Source organism: Stegostoma tigrinum, chromosome 41 (genome assembly GCF_030684315.1).
Source record: "Stegostoma tigrinum isolate sSteTig4 chromosome 41, sSteTig4.hap1, whole genome shotgun sequence".
Classification (NCBI taxonomy): domain Eukaryota; kingdom Metazoa; phylum Chordata; class Chondrichthyes; order Orectolobiformes; family Stegostomatidae; genus Stegostoma; species Stegostoma tigrinum.
In genome coordinates, this window is record NC_081394.1 from 4,991,663 (window position 1) to 5,018,127 (window position 26,465).

Consider the following 26,465-nt stretch of genomic DNA (forward strand, 5'->3'; position numbering starts at 1 on the left):
AAACAGAGGCTCGACCAGTGACTCTCCACTCCTTCTAACTTCTTTAAAAAAAGGGATAGAGTTTCACCCCGAGACTTACCGTTTGTGGGACAGTCTCTGTTTCTTCTTGTAGCAGTCCAAGATCCAATCCTTTCGGACCACACATCCCCCTTGCGACTTGACCTGGGCGTACTTGGGAGTGTTCGCAAAGGCGCAGCTATGGAACAAGAGAGAGAGGAAAAAAAACATCAGAACAGGAGCTGGCTCTGGCCCAATGGAGATCCCACTTGCTTCTGAACACAGAATACTGTCGCCCCTATCAGCCTCCACACAGCCCAACACTAACTGTCCCACGTCTGTGTGTCAAACTTTCCCCAGGGACTGTCACAGCCCTCTGAACAGCTTCACATCACGGACAGTGAGAAACAGGAACAGGGTAGGCCAATCAGCCCCTCAAACCTGTACCCTTCTCTCAACGGGGTGCTAGTTGATCCGTTATCCGATTCCATTTCCCTTGGGAACAACAAGAACAACATTTGACAACTGCCATTTTTGGAAAAGAACCCTTTGAAAGATCTATCAGTGTGTACATACAGGCAGACAAATGAGGAGAAGGTGGTGGCCTTCAGTCTGTTCCACCATTTGTTAAGATCAAGGCTTATCAACTATCCAGCTAAATAACCAGAGACACCCTCATCAGTCAAAAATCAATCTCCCTCTGCCTTTAAAAAAATTCAACAGCTCAGCCTCCATGACTCTCTGGGGAAGGGATGTCCAAAGACTCTCAAACGCCAGAAAATAAAACACTCATCTCTGTTCTAAATGGGAGACTATTTTTCAACCACGTCTACAACCGTTGCCCGATTTCAACTCCCTCCCTACCCCAATGTCCAAGACTACACAACAGTTTCTGTCGACTGAGTTTCTCTTTGTCTGTTCTCCATCATATCTCGACGATCAAATCAACCTCCCCACTTTTTCACAGAATCTCTACACTGTAGAAACTGGCCATTCGGCCCAACAAGTCAACACTGGCTCTCCGAAGAGCATCCCACCCAGACTCAAGCCCCTACCCTGCCCCTGTAATCGTGTATTTCCCATGGCCAATCCACTTAGCCTGCACATCTTTGGACTGTGGGAGGAAACCCACACGGACACAAGGAGTGTGTGCAAACTCCACACAGACAGTCACCCAAAGGTGGAATCTGGGTCCCTTGCGCTGGGAGGCAGCAGTGCTAACTGCTGAGCCACCGTGCCCTTAACCTTCTCAACTGCAGAGAATTCAGCTGCTCGTCATCATATAACTCTTGCATTCCTAGGTTCATTCTGGTGAATCTACACTACAATTACTCCAACGTCAATATCTCCTTCCTGAGACTGGTGTGTAGAACTGGTCCCAGTGACTCCAGGTGTGGTCCAACTGGGATTTTGTACGACCACAGCCCCACACTCAACTCCTTCTTGTTTTCCTTTATTCATTCACAGGATGAGGGCGTCACTGGCCAGGCGGCATTTATTACCCATCCCTAATTGCACAGAGGGGCAATTCAGAGTCAATCACATTGTCGTGGGTCTGGAGTCACATTCAGGCCCAGACCAGGTAAGGGTGGCAGTTTTCTCTCCCTAAAGGGCATTAGTGAACTTTGGGTTTATCCAACAATCGACAATGGATTCATGGTCATTATTAACTGTTAATTCCAGATATTTTATTGAATTCAAATTCCACCATCTACTGTGGTGGGATTCGAACCTGGGTCCCCAGAACATTAGCTGGGTCCCTGGTTTAACAGTCTAGCGGCAATACCGCTGGCGCATCGCCTCCCCACGGGAGACCCCGACACAGACAGAAAGGCAAACATTTCACAGCTTTTCAATTCTTTCCTGTAGCTCCAGATATTTAATGAAGCATACAACCTGAGAGAAGCAGCAGAGCCCTCCTTCCTGCTCCACACTAACCCTGACCCCATACACCAAGTCACTCTGGGCCCCCGCCATTTGATACTGTCCACTTTCTATTCCTGCAATCTCTACTGCAGCTTGTCTCGATCACAATTTATTATTTCTTTCATAATGATCAGGGAACACAAACGGAACTTTCAAAACAGACTTCACAGGAGTGAAATGAGAAAACGCCTCGACTCAGAGGGCGGGACAGCTTGGAAATTCCTCCCACCTTATCGCTGGATTGAACTGCTTGCTCCAAATCAGCCTTGATCTCTCTCTACGATGCAGACATAAGGGGCTGAATGGCCTCATTGCATGACAAACATGAGGAATTGAATGGGTCTCCCGCTCCTGTCTAAATGTGTTAAGGGACTGAATGGCCTCCTCCTGTTCCTGTGTAACAGGCTTGAGGAGAGATGCAAGGTCTGAATGATGAAATGTCTGAATGTCCTCCTCTTGCCGACTCTCTGCAATGATATTGCTGGTTACCTACATGAGGTGGGTGCTGTCGGGTGACCAGTCGCTCCGGTACTTGGCCCCCATTTCCAGAGCCTTGTCCCTTAGCTCTGAGCGGAAGGGATTCTGGAAGCCGCTCAGGACGAAGATGGTTCCCTCCAGGATGCGGTGGAACTCGACTGGCTCACCAGCCCCCTTTCGATGTTTCTTCGCCTTCTTCTGCAGGGACAGAGTTTTCCTGGAGGCACCCGGCTGCGAGGGGGTGAGGGGGCCAGTGTTCAAAGGGGGCGGAGAGACGTTGGGTTCAGCTGTCGAACAAATGGGATTGTGGGCACGGAGAAAGAAAAGCAAGGGAGTGTGAAACAGTGCCAATGACAAAAGGACAGAAAAATGTAATTTTATTTCATCCAACACCTTCCAACATCTCAGCAATTGCCAGGGCGACTCTCAACCAATGAGATTAATTGCTTGGAATTAATTGGTTGGGGGAGGCGATGGCCTATTGTTATTATTGATTGGTACTATTAATCCAGAGACCCAAATAACGTTCTGGGGACTGAGGTTCGAATCCCACCATGGCAGATGGTGGAATTTGAATTCAATAAAAAAGGTATCTGGAATTAGGAATCTAACAATGACCATGAATACACTGTCCATTGTTCGGAAAACTCATCTGGTTCGCTAATGTCCTTTAGAGAAGGAAACTTACACGGCATGACGCCGAACTGTTCTTCTACCGTCTTCACCTCCGTGCTCATTTCTTTGGACAAGAGTGCTCTTCCCATGTCACAGACCCCTTTGCCCAGCTCCAAAACCTCCCTCCACCCGGACCCCTCCTTCTGGCCTTTTACCTGCACTCGATCGTTTCATTGAGAACTGTCGACGTGACATCAGTCGCCTCAATTTCACTGCCCCTCTCAACAAATCCAACCTATCTCTCTCCAAAGTGACTGCAGTCCGTGCACTCGGATCTAACCCTGACTTTGTCACCAAGCCTGCAGATAAGGGTGGTGTTGTCTGGCATACTGACCTCTACCTTGCAGAGGCTGAGCGCCAGCTCTCAGATACCTCCTCCTTCCTTCCCCTGGACCATGGCACATCAGGTCATCCACTATGATCACAGGTCTCATTTCATCCGGTGATCTCCCCCCATCCGCTTCCACGCTAGCTGTCTCCCAACCTCGCACAGCTCATTTCTACCTCCTTCCAAAAATCCACAAACAGGACTGTCCAGGTAGACCCATTGTTTCAGCCTGCTCAGACCCTACAGAACTCATCTCTTCCTACCTTGACTCAGTTTTCTCCCCCCGGCCCAATCCCTACCCACATACATCCATGATTCATTTGACGTCTTACACCGGTTCCAAAGCTTCCAGTTTACCGGCTCCAGCCACCTCCTCTTTACCATGGACGTGCAATCCCTTTACACATCCAATCCCCACCAGGAGGGTCTTCGGGCTCTCCACTTCTTCCTGGAGCAAAGACCTGAACCATCCCCACTCATCACCACCCTCCTCTGCTTGGCCGAGCATGTACTCACCCTCAACAACTTCTCTTTCAACACCTCTCATTTTCTTCAGGTAAGAGGGGTTGCCATGGGTACCCGCACGGGCCCGAGTTATGCCTGTCTCTTCGTGGGGTACATGGAACATTCCTTGTTCCAGTCCTACTCTGGCCCCCACCCACAACTCTTTCTCCGATACATCGATGATATCATTTGCTTCCCTCTCTCATCTGGAATTGGAAAACTTCATCAATTTTGCCTCCAATTTCCACCCTGCCTTCACTTTCACCTGGTCTATCTCTGGCTTCTCCCTTCCCTTCCTTGATATTTCTGTTTCCATTTCTGGGGATAGACTGGCCACTAATATCCAATATAAACCCAGTGACTCCCGCAGCTACATCCTCACACGCCACTTCCTGTAAAGGCTCCATTCCATTCTCTCAGTTCCTCCGTCTCCATCACATATGTTCAGATGAGGCCAACTTTAACATGGGAGCTCCGAAATGTCCACCTTCTTCCTCAACCAAGGATTCCCCACCTCCGTTGTCAACAGGGTCGTTAATCGAGTCCGACCCACCTCCCATACTTCTGCCCTCACCCCTTCTCTTCCCTCCTTCAACAGCGATCGGGGTCTCCTTATCCTCACCTATCATCCACATCCAGAAGATCATCAGACGCCATTTCAGCCACCTCCAGCAAGATGCCACCACCAGACACAGCCCAGCCTCATCCGCCTTCCTCTGGGACATCCTGGTCCACACTTCCTTTACCCCCAACACCTCCCCATAGCCCTACAGCACCTTCCCTGTAACCAGCGAAGTTGCAACACCTGCCCATTTACTTCCTCCCTCCTGACTATCCAAGGGCCCAAACACATCTTCCAGGTGAAGCAACATTTCACCTGCACTTTCCAGAATCTAGTCTACAGCAGTTGCTGCTCACAGTGTGGTCTGCTCTACACTGGGGAAACGAAGCGTAGACTTGGTGACTGCTTCACAGAGCATCTACGTTCTGCTCGCGAAAAAAGACCCTGAACTACCTGTCGCTACTTCAATGCACCACCCTGCTCCCTGGCCAACATCTGTCTCTGGCTTGTTACAGTGTTCCAGTGAAGCCCAGTGCAAGCCAGAGGAACAACACTTCATTTTCCACTTGGAGACCCTACAGCCCTCCGGACTCAATATTGAGTTCAATAATTTTAAGGCTTAACTCTCTCCTGTTCCAGACCCCGGCCCCACACACCAGGCCTTGTTACCACACAGCCTGCCATTACACACCCCCTGTTGTTAGTCACCAACAGTCCCCATTAACAACTATTCACCCTCCCAGCCTGATCGTTAGCAACTCCGTTGTCTGTCCAACTGTCTTTCTCTCTCTTTGGGCTCTATCCTATCGTTCACTCCCTACCCCACACACCTCCCATTTTTTGCATATAAACTGACGTTTTCCCAGCCACCATCAGTTCTGAGGAAAGTTCACCGGACCCGAAACGTTAACTCTGTTTTCTCCTCCACAGATGGTGACAGGCCTGCTGACTTTTCCAGCAACTTTGTTTTTGTTCCAGGAAACGTATCTAGTCTGTCCTACATGTGACTCCAGACCCAAGGCAATGTGGTTGACTCTTAACTGCCCTCTGGGCAATAAATGCTGCCTTGCTAGCAACGTTTTCATCCCGAGAATGAACAAAGAAAAAAAATTAAAATGAGGTCATGGTTGTCATAGATCAAAAACAGCTCCCAGTTTGTGTCCCAGGTCCTACAAACTACAATGTCATTTCTCACTTCTCCTTTCCTGGAGTACATGTTTGTGTCAAACGCATTTCCAGAAATGGGATACAGTTCCAGGTCAGTTCCTTTCTCAGTGACGTTGGCTCAGGGATAAGTATTGATCACTGGAACCATCTCCGCCTCTTCTCTTTGGAACACTGGGGCCTTCTGAAATTACAGCACTGATCTTCTGACACTGCAGCACTCCCTTAGTGTCAAGTAAGCTTCAAGGTATATCTAACTCTATGTTGTCCCTTTCCTAGGAGTGTCTGATGGGCTCAGTGTTGAGGAGTCTTTACTTTTTATTTGAAATAGTCAAGGGACACTGGTGATGCCACTTTAGGAATGCTGCTTTCAATTCTGGTCTCCCTGATATAGGAAAGATGTTGTGAAAATTGAAAGGGGTCAGTAAAGAAATAAAGATGTTGCTCGGGTTGGAGGGTTTGAGCTATTGCGTCAAAGGTTGATGGGTGACCTTATAGAGGTTTATAAAATCATGAGGGGGCAAGGATAGGGTGAATAGACAAGGCCTTCTCCCCCAGGATAAGGGGGGGGGTCCAAAACTAGAGGACAAAGATTTAAAGGTGAGAGGGGAAAGATTTAAAAGGGATCTAAGGAGCAGAATGTGGTGCGTGTATGGAATGAGCTGCCAGAGGAAGTAGAGGAGGTACAACTATAACATTTGGAAGAAATCTGGATGGGTACATGAACAGGAAAGGTTTAAAGGGATATGGGCCAAATGCTGGCAAATGGTAATAGGTTAATTTAGGATATGGGGTCAGCATGGAAGAGTTGGACTAAATCAGTCTATTTCTATGCTGTAAAACACAATGACTCTAATATAATTTATTTTCAACTTAAGAGTAGAGAGAACTCTTCTCTAGAGACAGTAGGAACTGCAGATGCTGGAGAATCTGAGCTAACACAGTGTAGACCGGGGTGAACATTGCAGGCCAAGCAGCATCAGAGGAGCAGGAAGGCTGACGTTTTGGGCCTAGACCCTTCTTCAGAATTGCCCTGACAGTTTGATGGGGACAGTGTAGAGACAGCCTTAACCTTGCGCTGTCCCTGGCCTGTCAGTTTGATGGGGACAGTGTAGATACCCCAGAAATGCAAGTGATACAGGTCAGCACTGCAAAAAAGTCAAAATGAAACATGACAGATTGTAGTTGCTGCATTCGCACACTGAGGCAACGACTCTTGCAGACAGTACATGTAATGTTGCCTTTTGAAAAAAAGTGAAGCTGTCGAGAGATTAAAGAGCAATGGATTTTCTGTTGCAAACATTTAAAGAAATCAATCTTAAAGACTATCTTGTATCTTTTGCCCAAAATGGAAATTAGTTCCAAGAACTGATGAATCAGAGTAACTCTAGCTGAGAAATGGAGATGACAATGGCCACTGTGAACATTATTCCACATTGTTTTCTTGATTACAGGGTTTCAGGCTGGGTAAGAATGTGTCAGAGATCTCACCAAGCGTGGGACTACAACACTAAGCTATGTAGCTCATCTTGGCTATGGATATTGTCTCTGTAAATTTAACAATGTGGCTCACAGCAGGGACTATCAGTCTTGCAGTCAGCAAGGCTGAGTCCCAGTCCTTTACTGAATTCAGTTCCATGATCCAGGCAGCACAGGGGGAGCACTATGCATTCGCAAGGCCAGTACTGTCCGACGGTCAGGGCCGAGGATGTGCTGCACTGTCCAAGAGCCAGTACCATAGAGACATGCTTTGCATTGTTTGACTGCCTTGTAAACTACAACAATAACTTCATTTCAGTAGTTAAGAAACACTTTTGGTCACCCAGAAGTTATAAAAAGTGCCAGAGAAATGCAAGTCTCTCATTTCAGATCAGGAACTCAAAAGCTGGAAACCTGAGACACCAAGACATTGCAGGAAATATTCAACTAACTCCCATAAGAGATAACAAGGTGTAGAGCTGGATGAACACAGCAGGCCAAGCAGCATCAGAGCAGCAGGAAGGCTGATGTTTTGGGCCTGTACCTTTATGGGCCCGAAACATCAGCCTTCCTGCTCCTCTGAAGCTGCTTGGCCTGCTGTGTTCATCCAGCTCTACACCTTGTTATCTCAGATTCTCCAGCGTCTACAATTCCGACGATCACTCAAGTAACTCCCGTGTTGTCTCCCAATACTCACACAGACACACACAGACACATGCATAGACACATGCATAGACACAAGGAGGTAGGATGAGATCTCCAGAGGAGACACAAGCAGCATGTTTATTTTCCTGCATCCCCTTCTATATCATGTTTAATTCATAGCGTGCTTTGTTCTTGTTTATTTTAGGAACTGCACTGTCATATATTTGATGTCTATCCATCACCCATCACTCACGCTCCAAGAATTATTCAGATGAGCACAGATGATATAAAACTCTACGCCTCCTCTCTCTCTCTCTCTCTCTCAATCACCCGCTAATAAATACAGACCTGAACCAACAATCAAACTTCAATCATTTGCAGTTTGAGAGGGAGAAGGGAGAATGGAAGTGTCAGTATTGCAGTTGGACAAAGGGAACTATGGAGCTACGAGGGAGGAGCTGGCCAAAGTTCAATGGCTCAATACCCTCGCAGGGATGGCAGTGGAACATCAATGGCAGGTATTTCTGGATACAATGCAGAAAGTGCAGGGTCAGTTCAATCCAAAGAGGAAGAAAGATCCTAAGGGGAGGCAGGGCCGGCCGTGGCTGGCAAGGGAAGTTAAGGACTGTATAAAGATAAAAGAGAATAAGTATAACATAGCAAAGATGAGCGGAAAGCCGAAGGACTGGGAAACTTTTAAGGAGCAACAGAAGATAACTAAAAAGGCAATACACAGAGAAAAAATGAGGTCCAAAGGAAAACTGGCCAAAAATATAAAGGAGGATAGTAAAAGCTTTTTTAGGTATGTGAAAAGAAAAAAATGGTTAAGACTAAAATTGGGCCCTTGAAGACAGAAACGGGTGAACCTATTATGGGGAACAAGGGAATGGCAGAAGAGTTGAATAGGTACTTTGGATCTGTCTTCACTAGGGAAGACACAAGCAATCTCCCAGATGTTATAGTGGCTGAAGGACCGAGGGTAATGGATGGACTGAAGGGAATTTATATTAGGCAGGAAGTGGTGTTGGATAGATTGTTAGGTCTGAAGGCTGATAAGTCCCTGGGACCTGATGGTCTGCATCCCAGGGTACTTAAGGAGGTGGCTCTAGAAATCGTGGACACATTGGTAATCATTTTCCAATGTTCTATAGATTCAGGATCAGTTCCTGTGGATTGGAGGGTGGCTAATGTTGTCCCACTTTTCAAGAAAGGAGGGAGAGAGAAAACAGGGAATTATAGACCAGTTAGCCTCAGTGGTGGGAAAGATGCTGGAGTCAATTATAAAAGATGAAATTACGACTCATTTGGATAGCAGTAACAGGATAGGTCAGAGTCAGCATGGATTTACGAAGGGGAAAGCGTGCTTGACTAATCTTCTGGAATTTTTTGAGGATGTAACTATGAAGATGGACATGGGAGAGCCAGTGGATGTAGTGTACCTGGACTTTCTGGAAGTCTTTGATAATGTCCCACATAGGAGATTAGTGAGAAAAATTAGGGCACATGGTATTGGAGCCAAAATACTGACTTGGATTGAAAATTGGCTGGCTGACAGGAAGCAAAGAGAAGTGATAAACGGGACCCTTTCGGAATGCAGGCGGTGACCAGTGGGGTAGCGCAAGGTTCGGTGCTGGGACCGCAGCTGTTTACAATATACATTAATGATATAGATGAAGGCATTAAAAGTAATATTAGCAAATTTGCTGATGACACAAAGCTGGGTGGCAGTGTGAAATGTGAGGAAGATATTATGAGAATACAGGGTGACTTGGACAGACTAGGTGAGTGGACGGATGCATGGCAGATGCAGTTTTATGTGGATAAATGTGTGGTTATCCACTTTGGTGGCAAGAACAGGAAGGCAGATTACTATCTAAATGGAGTCAAGTTAGGTAAAGGGGAAGTACAAAGAGATCTAGGTGTTCTTGTACATCAGTCAATGAAAGCAAGCATGCAGGTACAGCAGGGAGTGAAGAAAGCTAATGGCATGCTGGCCTTCATAACAAGAGGAATTGAGTATAGGAGCAGGGAGGTCCTTCTGCAGCTGTACAGGGCCCTGGTGAGACCGCACCTGGAGTATTGTGTGCAGTTTTGGTCTCCAAATTTGAGGAAGGACATTCTGGCTATCGAGGGAGTGCAGTGTAGGTTCACGAGGTCAATTCCCAGAATGGCAGGACTATCATATGTTGAAAGATTGGAGCGACAGGGCTTGTATACACTTGAATTTAGAAGGATGAGAGGGGATCTGATTGAGACGTTTAGGATTATTAAGGGATTGGACTCCTGGAGGGAGGAAGCATGTTTCCGCTGATGGGTGAGTCCAGAACCAGGAGGACACAGTTTAAAAATAAAGGGTAGGCCATTTAGAACAGAGTTGAGGGAAAACTTCTTCACCCAGAGAGTGGTGGATATATGGAATGCTCTGCCCCAGAGGGCACTGGAGGCCAAGTCTCTGGATACTTTCAAGAAAGAGATGGACAGAGCTCTTAAAGATAGTGGAACCACGGGTTATGGGGATAAGGCAGGAACAGGATACTGATTGTGGATGATCAGCAATGATCATAATGAATGGAGGTGCCGGCTCGAAGGGCCAAATGGCCTACTCCTGCACCCATTGTCTACTGTCTATCATTTCACATTTTGAAAAAAAAACTGTTTGATTCCTAGTCAAAACTTACCCACTCAGTATCACTGAAAATCTGGATTATTGAAGGAGATCTTCATGTGTGCAAATTGGTTGCTGGGTTTCCTACATGATCATAGAAATTCTTCTGGGAAAAAGAATTCGAAAGACCCACGGATCTCGGACGGAAGGAGTTTCTCCTCATCTCAGCACAAATTGGCTGACCCCTTACTCTGAGACCATTCCTCCTGCGTTCTAAATATCCTGCAGGGATGCAGTTTCTCAGTATCCACTGTTATGAAGACACCACCCCCAACCGCCTCTCCCCCCTACAGAATCCTATCTGCCTCAGCGAGATCGCAGAGTGTTCTTCAAAGCACCAGAGAATATCAGCCCATTTACACCACCTCTCGCCACTGGACAAACCCTAACCCCCTCCCCACTCCAAAGTCTTCAGTGGGAAGATAGAAAATACAAATGGCATTTTCAATTTCAAACCTGCTCCAACAGATCAGGTGGAATGGCCATGCTAAATTGCCCACAATGTCCAAGAATGTGCAGGATAGGAGGGTTAGCCATGGGAAATGTAGGGTTCCAGGGATAGGGTAGGTGGAATCTATATGGCAATCCCTCCGAGGTCAAGATCTCCGTCTGAAATTGCGGAAACCATACCCGTTCCCACTGACACCACGTGTGATCGAACCAGGGCTCTGTACGACTGGAGCACCTGATGTTCTAATCCCCAGCAGAGCAAGACAGAGCGCTAGCGAGAAACTCTAGCATTCTGTTAAACTGTCTAATCATTTCTGCATCTGGAAATGGCATTTTTATATTTTTCACCCATCAAGTTTATTTGGACCTCAGCATTCATATATACTCAAACTTTGTCCCAAATATTTCACAGGGTCATTGCCTCTGGCCAGGTGGTCGTATCGCTGGACTGTTAATCCAGAGACCCAGGTAATGTTCTGGGGACCAGGGTTTAAATCCCACCACAGCAAATTGTGGAATTTAAATTCAATAAATATCTGCAATTAAGGGTCTAACGATGACTGTGAATCCATTGTCAATTGTTGGAAAAACCCTTCTGGCTCACTAATGCCCTTTAAGGAAGCAAACTGCCATCCTTACCTGATCAGGCCTACATGTGACTCCAGACCCACAGCAATGTAGTTGATTCTTAACTGTCCTTTGGGCAATTGGGGATGGGCAATAAAAGCTGGCCTAGCCAGCAACACCAACATCCCATGAATAATTTTTTAAGAAAAATTTAACCAACATCGTGTATCTCATTTGCCCCCTGTTAAAGGTAGCTACAGTCATTATGGTACAATCACAAGTCATTCAGCTAAATCAAGTCCACACCAACTCCCTTGTGAATCAATCCAGCCAGCCCCATTTTCCACCCCAACTCTCTCCCTGTAACTCAGAGTTTATTCCCCCTCAGGGGCCTGTTCACTTTCCACATGACATCATTCACCATCTCTACTTGGGGACCCTTCCTAGCGGATGTGAATCTCACATCATTTCCACTCTCTTCTTAAGGGTCTTCCTCATTAACCCACCCCACAGCTGTCTCCACTCCCTTACTTCATGGACCTCATGCTCCAAAACCTTAAATTTGTGTCCATGTCATCCTCGCACCATCAGCCAATGGGAAATTCCGCTTATTGAATCCCATTGTGACCCCATACCCCACTGACAGGCCACTCATCAATGACGCAAAAGAGCCTCTGCTCCCTGAAGTTAACCAAGGAGCTACAGTCCCTCACCTCTAGAATTGTTCTGGTAAACCTCACTCTGCACCGTCTGAAAGAACTCTCATCCTTCCTGAAGTGCATTGTCTCGAACTTAACTGTGGTCTACATTGGGCTTTGTAAAGCTGTAATGAGATTAGCTCTGCTTTCAGCAACTTCCTTCGTTTGTACAATTGCACTTAATACATAAGATGTATTTTTTAAACCATTCGTAACCAATCTACCTTTGATTCTCTTCGTTGTGGATAGTGGCGGGCTTGTTTTCTTGCTCGCAGATTCAGATCCTTCCCCAGGGTTCTCCTTTTTGACCGGAAGGCTTCCCATCCTCTCTTTTGGGAACTCAAACTTCCTTTTTACTGGTGTCGGTTGCTGTAATGCAGATCAAGCAACAGTTCACCATCTGATTTCCCTGGGCAATCATACATATCTAGCAGCAGAGGGCAGTCACAGTGCCTTTTTGAGCTTATTAAACAAAATTACAATTGAATTCCAGTTGAGAAAGTGGTCATTCAGCCCATCTGCTCCGTGCTATTCCTTGGTCCCATTAATAACTAATCAGAACCTGTAACTGATAAAGCCTAAAACCAGACATATATCTTTTTCTTGATAGTTGGCGTATGTATAAAAGGCAGGATCACATGTGTTTGTCTTTCCACCTATAAACATGCAGTGTTCCAGCGGTCTTTCTTTATATGTGCACAAAATACTCTCCCTTTTCTTAATTCATGGGATGTGGGATGTTGGACCAGCATTTATTACCCTTTGCTCATTGTTCTCAAGAACAGAGTTGCCTTCTTGAAACAGTGCAATCCATAAGATGCAAGAGCCGGACATTCAGCCCAATGAAGTCTGTTCCGCCATTCAATGAGATCATGGCTGATCTTTAAAATCCCCAGCTCCACTTTCCTGCCTTTTTCCTAAAACTCTTGATTCCCTTACTCATTAAAATCTCTGTTTCAACTTTGAATGGCCTTGGGTTCAATTACTTAAATGATCAATACCCTTCACCAGGGCAAATTAACCATGAAAACTCAGTGTTGTGTATGTTACAGTTAACTAACACTCCCCTCCCACTCTTGCAACTTTTCTTGCTATTCAAATTTTTACTTTAAACAAGACCTTTGGACTAACTGTTTCTTACTGCAATTTGTCTGGAAATACTCCATCCACTCAGATTTCACTTGTTAACCAATCAGCATGTTGTTTCTCAGGAAGTAAAAATTGGTGTTCCCTTTGGAATTTGGCATTCTTGCATCTGTCCCGATCAGAGCAAGATGAACAGCTTCAACAGCATGTCGCTTTTCAAATTCCGTATTACCAAGTGGCTGTCCCTCTCTCCCTTGTGTGGGTAACCAGCTTCTGCCTTTAAACATCCAGATTATTCACTTCAATCACTCGCAATGGGAGTGAGTTGCACATTGTCGGAAGTGGGAGAGTCCTCTCAGTTTGCAGATGAGATTTATTCATAACAAATTTCTTTTGGGGGGGGGAAGCGCTGGTGGCACAGTGGCTAGCCAAGCCAGAAGCCCTGGTTCCAAGCCCACCTCAGAAATTGATGGCTTAGGAAAGATTGTTCATTGCATGGCCAAACAGGTAAATGACAGACCGGCAAACTCTTGGGTTGGGGGCAAGAACCATCTTTGATGTTGGAATATCAGCTATCAGTATCCCCTTCTCAGGATACAAAAGTACCACTGCCACTGGAAGGGAGATTCCTTGAATTAACACACCACCCTTCCCACTTATACTGACAGCTACCACTCGCTCTAAGCTAACTGACTGCACCAACAGCATTTCAAGCACTGACCTCGAGTTCCGGTCAACACCTGGACCCTAGAGGCCCACAGTGGAGAAAGTTAGGTACTGGAAACATCTCGTCTTTGTGTACGCTTTTGAGACACCTTTTGATCATTTTAAGGGTACCTATTGGGTCACTCCACAGGCTTCCCTTTTCTACACCAGAAGGGAAGCAGCCTGGGCAATCATACACGTGCGCGCGCACAACACACAGACACACAACTCTCCCACCATCGCCTCCAAATTCCATCAAACTTTGAGTCCTCAGGCCTTTGAACCGGCAAATAGGCCAAATGGTCTCCATCATCACTGCGCTGTTCATTTACTGGGACTGGCACCAACATGACGACTGTCACTCTCACCCTCACCACACCACCACACTCCCCTCCCCGAGTAGGGAGGATCGCTCCAGCGTGCCAGTTGGACGAGGGGGTGAACGGCGTACCTTTGCAGATGGCGCGCTGGGTCCGGTCATCGCCGGTTTCTCCTTCGCTGTGATCGAGGAGCTCAGAGATGTGACACCACTCGCCTGCAACGCTGCTGCTGCGTAGCTCGCCGCTGGCTTGTCACTCGCTGTCAGAGCAGATGTGGCTGGAGGAGACGGCAGGAAATGCAATAAGACGGCTGTAAGCATTGGGTTGTGTGTGTCTCAGACACAGGGTAAAACTGCCTACTTAAACAGTGTACAACTGCGTATGGTCAGCACAGTGTACCAACTGCTCACCGCAGCCACCCCCACCCTTTCAATCAACAGGGCCTAGTATTACGTTGGATGTTAGTGTAAGATTTACGTGAGATGTGGCACTTTTGGTGGAAGAATCACCCTGCTTCAACTCTGCAGTAGTTTCACTCACAAACTGGTTGCTATACATCACACAGCTCTACTGAAGTACTTTATTGAAGTTATGGGGAGGTGACGGCCTAGTGGTATTAACGCTGGACCATTAATCCAGAAACCCAGGTAATGTTCTGGGGACCTGGGTTTGAATCCCACCACGGCAGCTGGTAGAATTTGAGTTCAATAAAATATCCGGAATTAAGAGTTGAATGATGACTGTGAATCCATTGTCAACTGTCAGAAAAACCCATCTGGTTCACTAATGTCCTTTAAGGAAGGAAAGTGCCATCCTTACCTGGTCTGTCCTACAAGTGACTCCAGACCCACAGCAATGTAGTTGACTCTGAACTGCACTCTAGGCAATTAGGGATGGACAATAAATGCTGCCTGGTCAGTGACGCCCTCATCCCGTGAATGAATGAACAAAAAAAAACTGCCTGCTTTAGTGTGGAGTAAAAAGACGCAGTAGATTGCTGCAGTTTGCAGTTTAACTTTATGCTGCTAACTATTGGCTGCCGTGTGCTACAGGTACCCTGTGCCAACCGTACGATGTGGTGTACTGTTTAAGTAGACAGTTTGCTGCAGTGAATTCTTTAAATAGACCCTGTAGATGGTTTGTTGCAGTGTACTGATTACTCAAAAAGACACTACTGACTATTTCAGAGATAGTAAGCACTGCAGATGCTGTAGTCAGAGATGACACAATGTGGAGCTGGAGGAACACAGCAGGCCAGGCAGCATCAGAGGAGTAGGAAAGTTGACGTTTCGGGTAGGGACCCTTCTTGTTTAATGTGGTGAGCTGTTTAAACAATCTCTCTAGACTACAGCGTACACCAAATCCCCATGATCTACTAGGGACAGGGGAACAATCTTCCTGCAGAACCTGCTCCTGTGTAACTCTCCACAAAGGACCACACAATCAGACTGTGCAGGTCTATGCAGAAGTGAAAGGAGGTGACATTGTAGGTAGCTAATCCACGATCACAAGGAGTGAGGGTATTACAGTGCTTAAACAGAGACAGTAGGAACTGCAGATGCTGGAGAATCTGAGATAACAAGGTGGAGAGCTGGATGAACACAGCAGGCCAACCAGCATCAGAGCAGCAGGAAAGCTTGATGTTTCGGGCCTAGACCCTTCTTCAGAAAAAATAAGGGTCTAGGTCCAAAACGTCAAGCTTTTCTGCTCCGATGATGCTGCTTGGCCTGCTGTGTTATTCCAGGTCTACACCTTGTTATCTCAGTGCTTAAACAGACTCAGTTTAATAATAAGACACTTTTTCAGCAATAAAGGAGAGACGTGTGAACCCTGCCACAAATTTGCATTCTAAACAGTCACAATCTGCAAAGGGATCATATTTTTCCTCGAACCCAAAATACCACCCAGTGTCCGTGTCCCCCCACACCAACCAACCCCCACCCCCTGCTGTGGAGATACTGACCTGCAGGCTGGCTTAGCTGGGGTCCACTTGTCCGGCTAAAGAACAAGCTGCCTGGCTTTAGGCTGTCACTGCTGCCTTCCTCCTCCTTCACCACAAACTGACCCAGTTTGGTGATCTTCTGCTGGTAAGATAGGCGACAGCAAAAGCAAAATTAAAATCAGACAGGCTCGCTCCCTCAGCAATGTTTCTCTGAACTGAAAGACAGGGACAAATTCCACACAACAACGTACATTTATCCAGTTTCTTCAACATAGCAAAGTACTTCAAACAGGCCGTGATCAAACAGCACAAGGTACCGAAACACACCAGGAGATATTAAACACAGGTGACCGGAAAGGTTTTCAAAGAGGAATGCTCAAGGAGATCACTCCCCTGCCTCCACAACGTATCTGACCCAAATCACTCTGCAGCCCTTACACTCCAACCTATCTGCGTAACCCTACATCCCCCTCCCCACCTGTCATCCCCTGTGGCCCCTACAAACCCCTTCCCACCTCTGTAATCCCCTCCAGCCCCTACACACCCCGCTCCCCACCGCTGTCATCTCCACCGGCCCCTACAACCCCCTTCCTATCTCTACAACTTCCTCCAACCTCGACACACCTCCGCATCTACGTAACACCCTTGAGCTGTTATACTCGTCCATGTGATAAACCTCTCCCTCCATCTCTTATATGCCTCCAAAGTCTCTGCACCCCAATCACAACACCCCCCACCCCTCTAATGTTGGCAGTTGTGCCTTCAACAGCCTGGGGCCTTGGAATTCCTCCACAACCCTCTCCACCCTCTTTGACCAAATTCTGGGTCTCCTGTTTTCAGAGCTCAGCAACAGTCACTCCTGTGAAGGGACTTGTGATGCCCCCTACAGTAAGGGTGCTATATGAATGCAAGTCCTTCTTCATTCAGCCTGAAAAGGAGAAGCAGGAAAACGGTGGCTCAGGTTTCTCTTCAAACTCACCGGTGAGGAGGATCCAGCTGGTTTCTCTGTGTCTTGTGGAGTAGAGTAAAATCTGATAAACGACAGGCCGTATGCTAAATTCTGTGTCAGGGAGGGGCGGGAAAAATCAAAAAGACAATGTAAGTCTCAAGACAAACAACATACATGTACTTGCCACCCTTATAACTTTCACTGTGACCCCTTTGTTTCACATTAAGGAAATAAGGTATGGCCTTCAGCTGCCTTTATCTGAAATTCCTCATTGACTCCCTCCCAGATCCACAACTGTACCAGCTGAGCAAATTCTGTGGCTGCAAGAGCACCCAGAGGCTGAACAGAGAACAGCAACTACATTCGTTCCCTGGAACATGGGTGTCGCTGGCTGGACCAGTATTTATTGTCCCTGTCCCGAGTTGACGCCCTCTTGAGAAGGTGGGGGTGAGCTGCCTTCTTGAACCACTGCAGTCCCCAAATGCTGTGGTTTGACCCACAATGCCCCTTAGGGAGGGAATTCCAGGATTTTGACCCAGTGACACTGAAGGAACAGTAATATATTCCCAAGTCAGGATGGGGAGTGGAGGGGAACTTGTATGGGGCTGGTGTTCCTGTGTATCTGCTGCCCTTGTCCTTCTAGATGGAAGTGATCATGGGTTTGGAAGGTGCTGCCTGAGGATCTTTGGTGAATTTCTCCAGCGCATCGTGTAGATGGTACACACTGCTGTGACTGAGCAGCGGAGGTGCAGGGAGTGGGTGCAGTGTCACTCAAGCAGGCTGCTTTGTCCCAGGATAGTGCCAGGAATGAGGGATCTGAACCCTGGGGTTAGGTGGGAAGAAACAAGGAATCGGAGCTGTTCTCGAAGGTATGAGGAGACTGAGGGGGGAATCTAATTGAAATGGACAAGAGCACAACAGCTTGGATTAGCACACTGAAAAGCTGCTCCCATTAGCTGGCAGCGTAATGACTTTGTGGGGTGACACAGATTCAGGATTGGGTGCTGGAGATGTGGAAGCATGATGTGAGAGAAGGAATCTCTCTCAGACAGAGAGCGGTCACAATCCGGACAGGTCTGTCTACGATAGTGGCAGTGGAGACAGCAGATAATCCCAAAGGAAACCAGGCGGGCAATGGAGAGAAGTTAACGTGAAGGGACTATGTGGTATGGGGCAGGGGAGGAGTGAGTGCAACAGGAAAGCACAATAGAATGATCCAGCTTGGATTCAACTGGTCTCCCGCTATGCTGTAATAACACTGACTTGAACACAGGGGTTTGGGGTGGGAGACCACATTGACCGGATCACCAAGAGGTCCGTGACAGACTGCAGCAGCACTCACCTTGTTGTAGGGCTGTGTGCAGACCACTTTAACACGATCCCACTTCTTAGCCAGGGTGGCTTTGGCCAGCTTGTCAGTGCCAAACATGCGGACCCTGTTGAGGGGTGTACCATTCCGGCTCTCCGTTGGAGACATGAAGAACGAGGATACGAGGATGACCTGGGAGGTGGCAAAGGCAAGGTTTCACTCAATGAGGGAGCTGCAGCAAACACCTGAACGGACTGTGCAAAAGGGGAGCTGGAGCAGGCCATTCAGCTCATCATGCCTGCTCCACCATTCAAATGGATCACAGCTGAACATCGATACAGAGTTGTATCTCTCTAGCATCTTTAATCTGATGTCGTAGAGCGCTCAAGTTCGATATGGAGCTGTCAGACCGTAGTCACTATTGTGTGTAGGACACACAGCAGTCAATTTGTACATAACAATATACTACAAGCAGATAGTAATACCGGCTGAAGCGATGTATGTGTGTGTAAATAACAGAGAACCAGTAACACTTTACCTTGATGACTTGTCATGCATACTATTGGTTAAAGGTTAAATATTATCTTGAAGAGGAATTCCCACACACACTGTCCCCAAACCTCATCCACTTGCAGCTCTCGTCCCAATTATAGAGTGGGATATCTTTCACAATAATCTGAGATCGCAGACAGGCCACAGGTTTAAAGTGACTCCAAAGGCACTCCAGAGGGACAGCATTATCCAGTGGTCCCTCAGCAACTATCCTCCAACAGTGCGGCGCTCCCTCAGCACTGACTGTTAGACAGTGCGGCACTCCCTCAGCACTGACCCTCTGACAGTGCGGCACTCCCTCAGCACTGACCCTCTGACAGTGCGGCACTCCCTCAGCACTGACCCTCTGACAGTGCGGCACGCCCTCAGCACTGACCCTCCAACAGCGCGACGCTCCCTCAGCACTGACCCTCCAACAGCGCGACGCTCCCTCAGCACTGACCCTCCGACAGTGCGGCACTCCCTCAGCACTGACCCTCCAACAGCGCGGCGCTCCCTCAGCACCGACAATCCGATGGCGCAGCTCAGTAATGGCACCTTAAGTGTCATGTTCCTTTTGTAGCACAAGCATATGCTGGTCTGAAACCCTATGACTCAATGTCTGCCTGAAATCTCCCTGCTGTGACAGGTACAATGACTTGACCACAACCTGGGCCACACAATTCGCTGCCTGAGACCATCACAGGGACGGGTTCAGTCACAGCTTTGAAAATAAAATCAGGCAAGTATCTGCGAAGCAAGGTGCCGCAGCAGGGAAAGTGTGCAGGGCGAGTGGGATCGGCAACGGGTTCCTGCAGAGAACAAGCACAGAGAAAACTAGCGAAACGGCCTGATTTCTCTCCAGGCCACGGTCTATACTTCTGCTGGCCCAAGTTCAGAGTAGCTGGGCCCAAGTAATTTAAAATGATGCTCACCTCAAAATCCTGCTCACAGGCTGAAGTCGAGTTGCCAACCAAGACCTCCACAAACGCAGAACCCTCATTTCCAATGTCAATGCCGTGTATGTATTCTGCTTTCTCAAACTGCAAGGACAGAGACATCTTCTTACATGGGATAAATGTGGGAACATGCAAGACATTCGGCCCATCTGCTCGGTCGCAATGTTTCTGCGATACACAAGCCACATTCCCCTTCATCATCCCCCAGACCCCCATCACCCTCTCTTTCGATATACTAGTGTTTATCCACCTTCGCTCCTTTGAAACATTGACATAACTGACTGCAGCACGGTTTGATGCAGATGGTGGTTGGGGGAAGGGAGAGGGATGGTGGGAACGATATGAAGAGTGCAAATGCCCTTTTTCTGGACTGGAAAAGCCCTGTAATTGAAAATACCGCACCGCCCTCAAACAAATTTCTACCCTAGCTCTTCTGTGATCACATGAAATGAAAGGGATGGTTTCCAACCTAAAACAAACAAAAACAAAATTGTGCTACAGAAACTCAGTAATTCTAGCAGCGTCCTTGGAGTAAGAAAAACAGCATTTACCACTTGGCTGCAGCTTTATTGAACTTCAGTGAGGCCACGCTTGGAATATTGCATACAGTTCTGGTCACCACACTAACAGAAGGACATGGATGCTTTGGGGAGCATGTAGAAAAGGTTTATCAGGATGTTACCTGGTTATGGGGGTTTAAGCTACGAAGAAAGGTTGGATAGACTGGGTTTGTTTCCACTGGAAATGCAAGAGGTTCAGGGGTGACCTGTTAGAAGTCCAGGGTAGAGGGGCCAATTACTTGGGGACACAAGTTCAAGGGTGCCAGAGGTTTTTTTTGTGGGGGAGATATAGAGATGTGCGAGTTAAGATTTCACACAAAGGGTGATGAGTTCTTGGAACACGTTGCCAGATGTGGTGGTCGAAGCAGACACAATAGCAGCATTTAAGAGACTCCTAGGCAAATACATGAATAGGAAGGAAATAGAGGGATATGGATTGGGTAAGTGAAGACAGTTTTACTACGAAGGGCAATAATGTGTCGGCACAGGCTTGGAGGGCCAAAGGGCCTGTTCCTGTGTGGTACCATTCTTTGACTCCCATTCAGAACTTGGCTGGAAACATTTGATCTGTTCAAAGATGAAAACAGAATGGACTGCAAATTTCCATTCTGCACTGATGAGATGACAACAGGTCATTGACATTGGCCACATGCATCTTAGATCCTCTTACCCTACAACTGGCAACCTAGCTGGGTCCAAGGAAAAAGCAAACACACAGAGACTACGGTACGGATTCAGGAGCATCTAACAGAGGAGCTTTGGGAAATTTCCGCGGCACATCTTGCAGATGCTACACATTGCTGCTACAGAGCGGAAGTAGCAGAGGGAGTGAATCTGTTGCCAGTTGAGTGGGCTGCCCCACCCTGGATGGTGTCAAGCTTTGAGTGTTGTTGGAGCTGTACCCATCCTGGCAAGAAGCAAGTATTCCACCACAATCCTGACTTGTGGATGGGGACCTGAGTTACTCGCTGCTGGATTCCCAGGCTCTGACCTGCCCTTGTAGCCAACGAGCTTGCACAGCTGGTCCAGTTCAGTTTCTGGCCAGTGGTAAACCCCTAGGATGTTGATCATGTGGAGATTCAGCAACAGTAATGTTCTCTCTTGTTGGAGACGGTCACTGTCTGGCCACAGGACTCACCTGGAGGATGACAGAAGCCTGTTTCTCACCAAGATCAGAACACTTCCATTTCCTGTAGGTGTCTGGCTTTAACAGGTTGTCAGCTTTATGAGTCTGCAACACAACAAGGAGATCAGATTCCAGATGGAGCAATTTATTAACTTTAGCCTCTGTCCTCTGTTCACCCACCCTCAATAAATAATAAGCTCTGCTGACCCCATCTCCCTGCTTATACCAAGTCTGGGGCACCGACTGCTGGGAGCGCTCACTCAGTGACACTGGTTCCCGCTGTTCTAATCAAATTCCTCTTCACTTTGCTCCAGCCCCGACACCCACTCCCCATTCCATTGTCTTCTCCATCCCCGGCACCCCCTCCATCCCTGAAACCCTCTCCCTATCTCTGTCCCTTCCTCCAGCCCTGACACCCCTCCTCCAACTGAGCATCCCCCGATTCCCATTGCCCCACCACTCCTGTCATGCCTTCACCTTCCTGAAGTTCTGAACTGTGAGATTCCCTTCTTCAAACTCTCTATCCTCCTTGAAGATGTCCCTGAAAGCCAATCCGCTTTGGCAGATCTTTGGCTCATCTGTCCCTGATATCTCTTGTTAGAAGTAACGTTAAAACCACAAACACAAAGTGTGGAAGTTCCAAAGTATCTCAACCCAAAGCTGACTTCAAATATAATCAAATGGCTTAATTATCAGACATGTAAAAATTATATAGGATGGCTAATTCCGAAATATTATATAATCTGCCTTGGGTTTTGAAATAATGGCAAGTGAATTTTCTGCGTGAAGAAGTTTGATGATTAACTTGGTAGTAGCTGTGTAAACATAGTGACTGTTTTCAACAAGAAAAAGGTGAGAGAAAGTTCGTGAAGGCTAATGGGGATTTTGATGACACTGGAAGGGTTTTACAATACAAGAGAATAGAAAAATAAACAGTGAGAGGCATTGGGTTTCAGCAAGAAGATTCTGGATGTTTTTTTGCTGGGGGTGGGGAAATAGAGCTGAAATAAAGTTTTTGTAGTTAGGGAATTATGCAGAAACCTTGACCAGAACTATTTAGGACTGTTAAGAAATAGTTTACCTCAAAAGGAAAAGTTTATTTTTAAAGTTTCAGAGCAGAAGTGTTTGGTTAAAACCCAAATGGGTTATTTGAAGCTGAGAAGGTCTAAGCTCAGTTGTAGAAAGATTCAAGAAAGAGGCTAGTGCATTCTCAAACCAGGGAATTGAAGCCACATTTAAAATAACTAGTACAGACACAAGAGAGATGGGAATTGTTTCTGGTGTGAGGAACATAAGATTGCTGGCTAAATTACTGGAATTGCACTTTACCATGTGCTTCGAAATCTTTAAACTTGTGTTACATGCGAACAGTTTCTTGTCACCACGAAATTAAACAGACTCAATGTTAAAGCAAAATCAAGTGCTTTAATGTTACGTGCTTATTTAACACCAGCCGACATCAGGTCAATAATAAATAAATACATTGCAAACTTTGACATGAAAGAACAGACTTGTTTTACTGAGTACCCTTCAGCTCTACAGCGTTACAAAGCTGATCAGCCAACATAACGCATTTTTGAACAAACTGTCATTAGTGAAATTGAGGGATTCAAACAACTGATTTATATACAGCAAGCGGCTATAAAGAGCAAAAGATCGCCAGTTTTCTCAATGATACTGGCACAAATATTGACCTCAGGACATGGGGGACACACAGGTCCCTGCTGGAGATATGCTAAATGCTTTTTGTCATTCTCTTTTTGATTATCACCTTCAGAAAAACATCAACAGGACTTAAATTGACCAAAGGATCAATTCTAGCAGAAGTGGCCGTCATTTAACTCCAAATCTGACAGATCTCACCCTCAGACTGCACAGCACTCCCTCAGCACTGACCCTCCGACAGTGCCCACTCCCTCAGCCCTGACCCTCAACAGTGCCCACTCCCTCAGCACTGACCCTCCGACAGTGCCCACTCCCTCAGCCCTGACCCTCAACAGTGCCCACTCCCTCAGCACTGACCCTCCGACAGTGCCCACTCCCTCAGCACTGACCCTCCGACAGTGCGGCGCTCCCTCAGCACTGACGCTCCGACAGTGCCCACTCCCTCAGCACTGGCCCTCCGACAGTGCCCACTCCCTCAGCCCTGACCCTCAACAGTGCCCACTCCCTCAGCCCTGACCCTCAACAGTGCCCACTCCCTCAGCACTGACCCTCCGACAGTGCCCACTCCCTCAGCACTGACCCTCCGACAGTGCGGCGCTCCCTCAGCACTGACGCTCCGACAGTGCCCACTCCCTCAGCACTGGCCCTCCAACAGTGCCCACTCCCTCAGCCCTGACCCTCAACAGTGCCCACTCCCTCAGCACTGAGTCTCCGACAGTGCCCACTCCCTCAGCACTGACTCTCCGACAGTGCCCACTCCCTCAGCCCTGACCCTCAACAGTGCCCACTCCCTCAGCACTGACCCTCAACAGTGCCCACTCCCTCAGCACTGACCCTCTGACAGTGCCCACTCCCTCAGCACTGACCCTCCGACAGTGCCCACTCCCTCAGCACTGACCCTCAACAGTGCCCACTCCCTCAGCACTGACCCTCAACAGTGCCCACTCCCTCAGCCCTGACCCTCAACAGTGCCCACTCCCTCAGCACTGACTCTCCGACAGTGCCCACTCCCTCAGCCCTGACCCTCAACAGTGCCCGCTCCCTCAGCACTGACCCTCCGACAGTGCCCACTCCCTCAGCACTGACCCTCCGACAGTGCCCACTCCCTCAGCACTGACCCTCCGACAGTGCCCACTCCCTCAGCACTGACCCTCCGACAGTGCCCACTCCCTCAGCACTGACCCTCCGACAGTGCCCACTCCCTCAGCGCTGACCCTCCGACAGTGCCCGCTCCCTCAGCACTGACCCTCCAACAGTGCCCACTCCCTCAGCACTGACCCTCAACAGTGCCCACTCCCTCAGCACTGACCCTCCGACAGTGCCCACTCCCTCAGCACTGACCCTCCGACAGTGCCCACTCCCTCAGCACTGACCCTCCGACAGTGCCCACTCCCTCAGCACTGACCCTCCTACAGTGCCCGCTCCCTCAGCACTGACCCTCCGACAGTGCGGCGCCTCCCTCAGCACTGACCCTCCGACAGTGCCCACTCCCTCAGCACTGACCCTCCGACAGTGCCCATTCCCTCAGCACTGACCCTCCGACAGTGCGGCGCCTCCCTCAGCACTGACCCTCCGACAGTGCCCACTCCCTCAGCACTGACCCTCTGACAGCGCGTCGCTCCCTCAGCACTGACCCTCCGACAGTGCCCACTCCCTCAGCACTGACCCTCCAACAGTGCCCACTCCCTCAGCCCTGACCCTCAACAGTGCCCACTCCCTCAGCACTGACCCTCCGACAGTGCCCACTCCCTCAGCCCTGACCCTCAACAGTGCCCACTCCCTCAGCACTGACCCTCCGACAGTGCCCACTCCCTCAGCACTGACCCTCCGACAGTGCCCACTCCCTCAGCACTGACCCTCCGACAGTGCCCACTCCCTCAGCACTGACCCTCCGACAGTGCCCACTCCCTCAGCACTGACCCTCCGACAGTGCCCACTCCCTCAGCACTGACCCTCCGACAGTGCCCACTCCCTCAGCACTGACCCTCCGACAGTGCCCACTCCCTCAGCGCTGACCCTCCGACAGTGCCCACTCCCTCAGCGCTGACCCTCCGACAGTGCCCGCTCCCTCAGCACTGACCCTCCGACAGTGCCCACTCCCTCAGCACTGACCCTCCGACAGTGCCCGCTCCCTCAGCACTGACCCTCCGACAGTGCGGCGCCTCCCTCAGCACTGACCCTCCGACAGTGCCCACTCCCTCAGCACTGACCCTCCGACAGTGCCCATTCCCTCAGCACTGACCCTCCGACAGTGCCCGCTCCCTCAGCACTGACCCTCCGACAGTGCCCACTCCCTCAGCACTGACCCTCCGACAGTGCCCACTCCCTCAGCACTGACCCTCCGACAGTGCCCACTCCCTCAGCACTGACCCTCCGACAGTGCCCACTCCCTCAGCACTGACCCTCTGACAGCGCCCACTCCCTCAGCCCTGACCCTCAACAGTGCCCACTCCCTCAGCACTGACCCTCCGACAGTGCCCACTCCCTCAGCACTGACCCTCCAACAGTGCCCACTCCCTCAGCCCTGACCCTCAACAGTGCCCACTCCCTCAGCACTGACCCTCCGACAGTGCCCACTCCCTCAGCACTGACCCTCCGACAGTGCCCACTCCCTCAGCCCTGACCCTCCGACAGTGCCCACTCCCTCAGCACTGACCCTCCGACAGTGCCCACTCCCTCAGCACTGACCCTCCGACAGTGCCCACTCCCTCAGCACTGACCCTCCGACAGTGCCCACTCCCTCAGCACTGACCCTCCGACAGTGCCCACTCCCTCAGCACTGACCCTCCGACAGTGCCCACTCCCTCAGCGCTGACCCTCTGACAGTGCCCACTCCCTCAGCACTGACCCTCCTACAGTGCGGCGCCTCCCTCAGCACTGACCCTCCGACAGTGCCCGCTCCCTCAGCACTGACCCTCCGACAGTGCCCGCTCCCTCAGCACTGACCCTCCGACAGTGCCCGCTCCCTCAGCACTGACCCTCCGACAGTGCCCGCTCCCTCAGCACTGACCCTCCGACAGTGCCCGCTCCCTCAGCACTGACCCTCCGACAGTGCCCGCTCCCTCAGCACTGACCCTCCGACAGTGCCCGCTCCCTCAGCACTGACCCTCCGACAGTGCCCACTCCCTCAGCACTGACCCTCCGACAGTGCCCGCTCCCTCAGCACTGACCCTCCG

At 49.0% G+C, this 26,465-nt stretch overlaps 1 protein-coding gene across 2 annotated transcripts in view; it reads right to left on the reverse strand.

Moving 5' to 3' along the window:
• The window catches only part of xrcc1 (X-ray repair complementing defective repair in Chinese hamster cells 1), a 40,158-nt gene that overhangs the window by 12,743 nt on the left and 950 nt on the right, over positions 1-26,465 (reverse strand). The window contains exons 2-10 of one of the 2 annotated variants that reach the window (XM_048523910.2): positions 21,637-21,729; positions 19,915-20,022; positions 18,482-18,640; positions 17,170-17,250; positions 16,212-16,329; positions 14,380-14,525; positions 12,362-12,506; positions 2,417-2,687; positions 80-196 (exon numbers count right to left, since the gene is read on the reverse strand). In XM_048523910.2, the coding sequence (XP_048379867.1) occupies positions 80-196; positions 2,417-2,687; positions 12,362-12,506; positions 14,380-14,525; positions 16,212-16,329; positions 17,170-17,250; positions 18,482-18,640; positions 19,915-20,022; positions 21,637-21,729 (1,238 nt within the window). Of the gene's footprint in view, positions 1-79; positions 197-2,416; positions 2,688-12,361; positions 12,507-14,379; positions 14,526-16,211; positions 16,333-17,169; positions 17,251-18,481; positions 18,641-19,914; positions 20,023-21,636; positions 21,730-26,465 lie in introns of both variants that reach the window. The other variant, XM_048523909.2, reaches the window with a different exon arrangement.